The sequence below is a fragment of the Saimiri boliviensis genome, chromosome 2 (assembly GCF_048565385.1).
Source record: "Saimiri boliviensis isolate mSaiBol1 chromosome 2, mSaiBol1.pri, whole genome shotgun sequence".
Lineage (NCBI taxonomy): Eukaryota > Metazoa > Chordata > Mammalia > Primates > Cebidae > Saimiri > Saimiri boliviensis.
In genome coordinates this window covers 203,719,514-203,728,182 of record NC_133450.1, presented here as the reverse complement: position 1 = coordinate 203,728,182, position 8,669 = coordinate 203,719,514, and the positions used below count along the sequence as shown (strand labels likewise).

Sequence of the window (8,669 nt, the reverse complement as noted above, 5' to 3'; positions counted from 1 at the left end):
ATTAAAATAATGGAATACCATTGGCAATGCATAAATACATAATTACATAATTGCAGATGTTTTATTTTTGTTTTTTGATGTTTAGAATCAACCTATTAGTCAAAGTACCTAAATCTTAATTTGTTGTGTAACCAAATGTGAATATTACAGATTCATAGAAATGAACATATGGTTGACAGCATAGAAGTAGGTGTATAGTTGACTGATGGTGAGAGTAGAGAGCAAGGAGAAGTGATGGAGGGAATTTTGAAGCTCTAATTTTATCTAGCATAATCTAGAATCAGTATGTAACCTTTATTTAGAAATATTTGTGAAAGTTGTGATAAACAATACAGCACTAGAAGTTAACACATCTCAGGAAAAGGAAAGGGAGTTTGAGTAAGAGTTTTGTACCCTGTCCATCTTTTATGAAGGGAGTTATTTCATATTTTAAAAAATCGATCAATTCAAAAGGAGAAATGCACACCTATTTGTTAGAATTGCACTGGTAATTAGCAGAAGAACTAACACTACAAATGGTTGAAGTGTTTAGCACTTAGGCTGGGACTAGAGATGAAAAGGAAGAAGAGAACTTTCCATTAAAAACTTACATTTTTTAATATTTGTACCCTCTTGTGAGTTTTTTAAAACATTTTTTATGTATTTCATAAATAACAATTATTTAAAAATAAACTAACCAAGATTATAGAGAAAAACGCCTAAGTTTTTCTAACACAATGCTAATACAAATGCTAATGCAATACAAAATTCAGAGAAGAAAATGATAAACTTTGATTTTATGAACTTATTAATATTGATACAAATATATGTTAATAAATTTGGCAGTTAAGTAAAAGATTGATGTGATTCACCCAAAAAGTTTATTCCTAGAAATCAAGGCTATCTCAACGTTAGGAAATAAATTCATATAATTGTACATATTAACAAATCATTTAGGAAAAAAATCCACAATCATTTGAATAGATAGAAGAGTCAACATTCTTTTCTGATTGGTAAAACCTATAACAAAAGACAAATAGAAGTCTATATTTTTAACATGATAAAAGTAGGTGAAACATATCACAAAATTTAACTCCTTAATATGTAAAGTGGTTTTACAAAGCAACAAGAAATATATCCAGTAGAAAAATAATAGTAGAAGGCAAAATACCAGTCAAGTATCCTCAAAAAATTAAAAATGTTAAATTATTATTTATAGAAATGTAAGTGTAAGCTATGAAATAACTTTAAGCTATTATATTGGCAATGATTAAAATGCTATACTCAGTATTGGTGAGGTTGAAGTAAATAGGCTCTCTTATCTGACTAGGAGAGGTATATGTTAATAAAATAATTGAGGAAGGTAACTTTTTAATATATTAAAAAATCATTAAAAATACATTTATCCTTTGATCTATAAATTTGACTTCTATAAGTTATAGCTAAAGAAACCACTTAAGATAAATGCTTACAAAATTTAGCAACCAGAAAACATTACATTTTATAATGGAGAAATAGAAATAAACCAAATGTCTAACAATAGAATAATAGATATGTCAATTATGATAAATTTTTATAATATACTATTCAACCATCAAAATTAATGTTGCACATGAATACTTGTTCATATGGAAGATGTTTAAGATATATTAAGCGATAAAGCAAGGCTCAAAGTAACGTAACAGTATGATCTTGTTTTTATTTAAATTATCTCTTTATCATCTATCTATTTACCTACCAACCTACCTACCTACCTATCTGAAAAGGACTAGAAGAATATTTGTTTTGATGTTAATGTTAATTACCACTGGTTGTTTTTTTTTTTAATTGTTTACTGTGATTATATATTATATATTCTTGCATATTATTGCATATTATTTTTCTTTTCAAACAATGTATTTCTTTTTCAAGAAAAAAGCAAATGTTATGTTAAGGTAAAGTAAGTATATATGTTATCTCTTGTGTAAAGTATGAAAATGAAAAAGGCTTGATATACTTTTTATAAGATAAATCCCACAATTCAATTAGAAAATGAACACAGAAGAAAAATGGGCTGTAGACAATTGCCATAGTAAAAACTGTTAATGACCTAAGAACAAGAAAAATTCAACCTGATTAGTATTTAAAAAATAAAATTAAAAAGAGATTATCTTTTCTATAACCAAAGAGACAAAAGATTTCTAAAAAACAGAAAATTAATTCTCTATGAAAGCAAATGTTTAGGGCTATGAGATCTCTTATACAATGTAGAAATGGGAGTAAGATTTCTACAGAATAGGAAACCACATAACAAAAGTGTTAATATTGTACATGCCATTTGGTCTAGACATTTCCTTTCTCTGAATTTGCATAAAAAGAAATGTGGACATGCACAAATAAGGATGTTAATTACAGCATTTTTTTATAATGATGAAAATTGGAAAAAACCTAAATGTTAAAAAATACAAGATAGATTAGCTAAATTACAGTATGTGAATAAAATAGAATATTATTCTGAAATTAAATTGGATTTTTAGAATAATATTTAATTATGTGTAAGAGGTTCATAATATACTGTAAAATGAAAAGAAAGTGTTCTTTTTCTGCTCCCCCACAATACCAGAGAATATGTTTTTGGGTGTCATATGCAAAATACTCTAGCATCTTACCATGTTTGGTATTTGACCACTAAAAATGACTGCTGGTGCCTTACCGATGTCTGTCCTGGCACTTGGTAACAGTGACACTGTGAGTGTCTCTCTTTTGTCTACCTTTTCAAATTGATATAATGATTCTACTCTGAATCTTTATTTAAAAAATACAATATTGGTGAATAATGATATTCCTGTGATCCAGAACATTAGATCAAGGACTTAGGGAATAAGTTAGTGATCTTAACTTGAAAATGCAGTTAGAACTTGTGAAAAATAAATATATTATCAATCAAATGTTTTGATTAACTTAAATGATAATGCTAAAATGTACTTTTTTGCTATTCATTAAAAAGAGGAAGGGTTGAGGGTGGTGGCTCATGCCTGTAGAACTTTGGGAGGCTGAGGTGGGCGATCACGAGGTCAGGAGATCGAGACCAGCCTGACCAACATGGTGCACCTTGTCTCTAGTAAAAATACAAAAAATTAGCTGGGTGTGGTGGCACATGCCTGTAGTCTCAGCTGCTCAGAAGGCTGAGGCTGTAGAATCACTTGAACCTGGGAGGTGGAGGTGGCAGTGAGCTGAGATTGTGCCACTGCACTCCAGCCTGGGTGACAGAGGGAGACTCTGTCTCCATAAAAAAAAAAAAAAGACTTAGTAAGTTAAGGGGATAAAAAGTATAGTGTGTGTTTGAAACTACATGCAAATTACAAATCACCTCCGCATAGTTACTGAGGTTCAATTATTGCTTCGATAATGTACAGAAGCTCCACAGTGTGGTGGTTGAGAATTTGGCATTTTTTGGTCAAAAAGTAGGCTCTATTGCTGTGTGTGCTTGTGCCAGTTGCACAATCTCTCTGTGACTGTTTCCTCACTTTAAAAAATGCATATAATGATAGTACCAACATTACAGGGATGTTGCGAGGTTTATGTTCATATGTTTAAAGCCCTCAGAATATATATGGCAAGATTTCAGTAAATGCTAGCTGATATTATAATTTTATGATTATTGTTACTACATTTTCTGTCAGCCTGACTTCTATGTCTGTCTTTTACAACGAAACTTTATCAGTGGAGAAAGCCCAAAGCTGTCTTTGAATTTTGCAGAGCATATGTGCACCATCTAAAATAAGCCGTGGATAGCTGCGCTAAAGTTCTAGACTTGCTGGTGGCCCTCTCCAGCTTTTCTGCTTTGTTGGCATCTTGACTTTCTGTTTTGGACACCCGCTGCAACTTTGTTCTTCATTAAGTTCTTTGGAGGACAGTATCAGTTTTGGACTTAGAGTCATGACTTTGAGCTGAAGCACTTCTCTAGGTCTCAGTCCTAAATTCTGACCTTGCTGTTTATGAATCAGAACTGTGAATAATGACCGCCTTATTGTTGTTGTAACCTATGGAATCTGCTCAGACCTGAAATGAGAGGAAGTCCAGATAAAAGACAGGTGGGAAATGGTAGAGCTTGCGTCATTGGCTCTTAGGTGGAAGGGAGGAGAATGGCAGCAGGAGGATTTTAGCAAGTGAAACTAATAGAATATTGATGAAAGAGAGGGCAAAGCCTAGGACAATTTCTACATTTTTGGGGGAGACTACATTTTGCCTGGAGAGACTATGAGTAAGAAATGGCAGGTTTCCCACTAAAGATGTCAAGTTGTTACATGAGGCAGATTTGGGGATTTCAGGCAGAGTTTTCCAGCAGATGGTGAAAATCTACTTTCAAGAATTCACGCCATTTCTCCATTGCCCTAACTACCAATTAGTTTGAATTAAGATAAGCTGGTATAGAGTAGACTTATTTTCTCTTTCCTGTTTGTTTTTCAGGAGAATTTGGGTTCATGCTAGATCAGAAATAAACTGAGATCATGTATGAATTTCAATAGAGATGTATTGTGTGAGAGTCCACTGAGAAATCTGAACCTCCAGGAATCTGAGTTCCAGAGCTTTTTTTAAAAATCATGAAATACAACAAAATCAGTTAATATGTCATGCAGAACGTTGTTAAGCAGAACTATATTAATTCTACAGCCAACTGAATTGGTTTCTAAAAGGAATAAAATATCAGAATGCACAAAAATAGCAGTTTTGAGATAACTCGGAGCCACAAGTGTATCTTGTGAAATCCCATATTGTAAACTGTGGTTTCAGAGATTTAAATAGACTCTAGTAATAATATTAATGTGAGAATTTTGAAACATGTGGCTTTGAAGGCAAATACAGAAGAAAATAGTAATACTTTGCAAAAGGCATACACCTATCAATCTATAATGTTATTTAAAATGTTATTGTTTCTGCCAGAGTGTTTATTATATGAATGAACTAAAAGGAAAAAACTAGCTAAATAACTAAAAAAGGACAGAAGTCCTAGAAAGAAGAAGAAGAAATAAAAATTAAAGCAGTGAAAAATATACCAATACAATTTTTAAAGGGAAAGGCAAATCAGTAAAATACAAACACTTGTTTCAAGAAAACTGGAGAAATAAAATAAGCAGATTTAATTCAGGACAAGTATACAAAGAGGAAAACTTTTAAAGGAGGGGTACAGGACAGAAAAGGTGATTCAAAGTCACAGCCCTGCTGATTTTCTGTTTAATTCCTTAGAAATCCTCTATCAATAAAATGTAACCACAACTCTGCAGAATACAAATATAAATTTATGCATTAAAAGCAAGAAAGATTTAACGAAACACTAAGACTTGTCTTTGGGTGGAGAGAGAATGAATGGCTTTTCCTTCTTTTTATTTTTCTGTATTTCACCTGAGTGTCTTAGATGAAGATTAAGCTACTTTCCCAATGGACAAGAATTAACTCTATTAAAAAATGAAGCTCTGAATCCCATTTTCATATGAAAATTTAAGACAGCAGAGCTTTACTCTGTGACCAGCTCATTTGGAAACTGAACAGGATGACATTCTGCCCTGTGCAGTGTGTATTACAAACCTTCATGAAGAAGAATAGTTGTCTCCATTATCTGACACATTTCCTGGCCTGTGTTTCCAATCACTGACTTTCAATGGGTCCGTCTACCACACGGGTTTTGCACTGTCTTTGCTCTTCTTGGGAAACAAACAACAGGGTACCTATGTCTACTCTTACTTTTTCCTGTGTGGGTCTTTTTGGGCCTCTGGTGTAGGATTCCCCTGGCTCACAGAGTCTGAGAGGAAACTGCAGCATTTTATTTGAACATCTTCAACCTTAGACACTCACAGTTCCCTCTGCCCTCTCACACATGCGTTCCAGAATTCGGTGAATACTGGCAAAACTGGGTCTGTCTGCAGGCATCTTGCTCCAACACAGACGCATGAGATTGTACAGCTCCATGGGGCAGTTCTCAGGGCAGGAGAGGATGTTGCCATCTCGCACATAGTAAATGACCTCCTCATGGGCCATCCCATAGTAGGGCTGCAGGCCATAGGAGAAGATCTCCCAAAGGACAACACCATAGGCCCACACATCAGACTCTGTAGTATAGCGGTTATAAAAAATGGACTCTGGTGGCATCCAACGGATAGGGATAGCGTCGTTTTCATTAGCTTTGTAGTAGTCTGCTGAGTAGATGTTTCTGGAGAGGCCAAAGTCAGCAATTTTCACCACCATGTTCTCGCCCACCAGGCAGTTCCTCGTGGCTAAATCTCGGTGAACAAACTTACGTTCTGAGAGGTAAGCCATGCCAGCGGCCACCTGCCTGGCAATGCAAAGCTGCTCAGCACAGGAGAGGGGTGGGGGTCCAGGACTGGAGACCTGAGCCCTCATAGACAAGTCATTGTGGCTGAGGCTGCACACGGTGTGAGGGGACATGCTGCGGAGGAACTCATTGAGGTCTCCATAGGCCATGTATTCAAAGAGCAGGCACATCGGCTTCCCAACAGCACACACGCCTGGAACCAAAAGACCATCCTCTGTTAGTCTCGGTTTCTACAGTGACACAGTGGAAAGAGCATTCCAAAAGCAAGAGACCAGGTCAGAACATATGAAGCCCTGTTTGTTGTTGTTGTTGTTGTTGTCAGTTTTTCATTTCTTTTCTTTTTTCTTTTTTTTTTACATTTATCCTTTTATCCACAACACAAAAGGAATCTCAGCTGGGAAATGCACTCAGGGTAGTGAGGTTTCTGTTCCTTGGCTAAAGTTTTTGAGGACTTCCAGCACAGCACTGTTGTCCTGGGCACTAGTCATAAGTACATCATACCTGGTGCATCAAGTACATGGTGCATATAAGTATGTGCTGTATCAATTTGTTGGAGTGACTCTTCTCTCTGAAATCTGGAGACCCTGGTTTTTGGCTGACACACCCTAGATGAACCCTGACACTGATTCTCTGCCTAAATATCTCCTATTTGCCTTTAAGATTCAGTTTATTTATCATTCTCCCTAGGGTGCCTCAGCTCCTGACCCTTCCAGTAACTGTTTGATTTTCCTACCATCATCCTTTAACAGAAGACTTACCATCCTATTTTATAATCATTTGACTATTTCAGGCTTCTCCTCAACATTTTAATACTTTGAAAGGAGAGATTGCACCTTATTCTTCTTTAAAAATTCCCCACACCTGCCACGTGTCTGGCAGAGCAGATGCCTCCTAATGTTTGGTGACTTAATTTATGAATGGATGCTTGCTCTGAGTGTGTGATGTCATTGCTGTCTGTTTCTGTTTACTTCTCTGAAGGATGTTAATAAGAAAGATGTATGAAGTTTGAAAAGAATAATAAAAACAATTCAAGTGTCTTAGATGAAATATTTAAATTGCTGCAGTAAAACATTTTGTAAATTTAGGTTTTACACTGTTCATGCTACCAAAAATGTTAATATAAATAAAGTCTTAGATTTAAAGCCAGAAGATCATTTTCAAATATTAAAGTCTTGATATAATTGAGAGGGAGACTGGAAAACTTGAAATATTAGATAAGATGGGCACAAGTTCACATCACCTTAAAAACAGATTATTAGATCTACTGGGGTTTTTTTAGGCAAAAGTTAAAACTATCTGTTTGAAAAAGAGGAGAAATGAGGAATACTGCTATCTTGTCTTATTTACTTTGGCATTAATTTTTAATTCCAAGGACTTTAGCAATTAGCACATTTCTATATATAAAAGGAAAAATTAAAGAAATGCCAGCTAGGTAATACTTAGAAATTTCTTCTATAGGATCTTTTGTGGATAATATTTAGTTAACAGGGACTTACCTGTTATCTCATCAATTGGTTTTACCATTGTTATGCTGGTTGAATTGATTTTAAAATAATTTAGTACTAGAAAAAAATGACAATATTTCTCTGAGAAATAAAAAAAAATTTGAACTAAGTTTATTTAATGAAATTTTCCACTTTTTGGTAAAGAAAATATTATAAAAGATTTCTACTTCATGAGTATGAACAATTATATATATATGTATAAACACATAATTTACAATTATGTATGTACATACATTTAAGATCTTGAAACGTTTTCTATACTGTAATTGCTCAAACCCAGCTCTTAGTTGAGACTTCAAAATGGAATAATTATTAAGAGGAAGACTGTGTTTTCTGCACCCTTATAAACTCAGGCCTAATACTATGCATGGCTCACTATGGGTTTTTAATACATGTTGATGGATGGATGGATGAAATAATGGATAGATGGATACATGGACAGATTTAAAGATGGATGGGTAGATGAATGGACATAAGAAAACCTCATGTATAGCCCAAGCCATGTCTTTAAACTTTAGCATGGCATTTTCAATGACTAGCCTCACCTGATTGTTCTACTATTTGCTCTACTTTCAGAATATTCCATGATAGTCTACAATGTTTAATGCCTATTCTCATTCTAAGATTCTGCATATTTCTTTAATTATACCATTTTCCCCAATTTATGACTATGAAACTATTATATACTAGAATTTCAATAAAAGGGAATCAATTTTTAAGATACAAACATGTTCAGTAAGTGGCTGATATTTCAAATGTATAAAACAAAGTAGATTTATTGATAGAAGTTAATTTTATGGATTTTTCCCAATTCTCCTTTCTTCCACTGGTGTCATCTTATTTCATTGGGATTAACTTCCAAGAAACTATTAGAG

At 34.2% G+C, this 8,669-nt stretch overlaps 1 protein-coding gene across 3 annotated transcripts in view; it reads right to left on the bottom strand.

Moving 5' to 3' along the window:
- Positions 1-826: 826 nt before the first annotated feature.
- Positions 827-8,669, bottom strand: part of MUSK (muscle associated receptor tyrosine kinase) — a 127,117-nt gene continuing 119,274 nt past the window's right edge. For all 3 annotated transcript variants that reach the window (XM_074395163.1, XM_003925236.3, XM_074395164.1), the window contains one exon: positions 827-6,482. In XM_074395163.1, the coding sequence (XP_074251264.1) occupies positions 5,800-6,482 (683 nt within the window). In that variant the 3' untranslated portion in view covers positions 827-5,799. The remainder of the gene's footprint in view (positions 6,483-8,669) is intronic.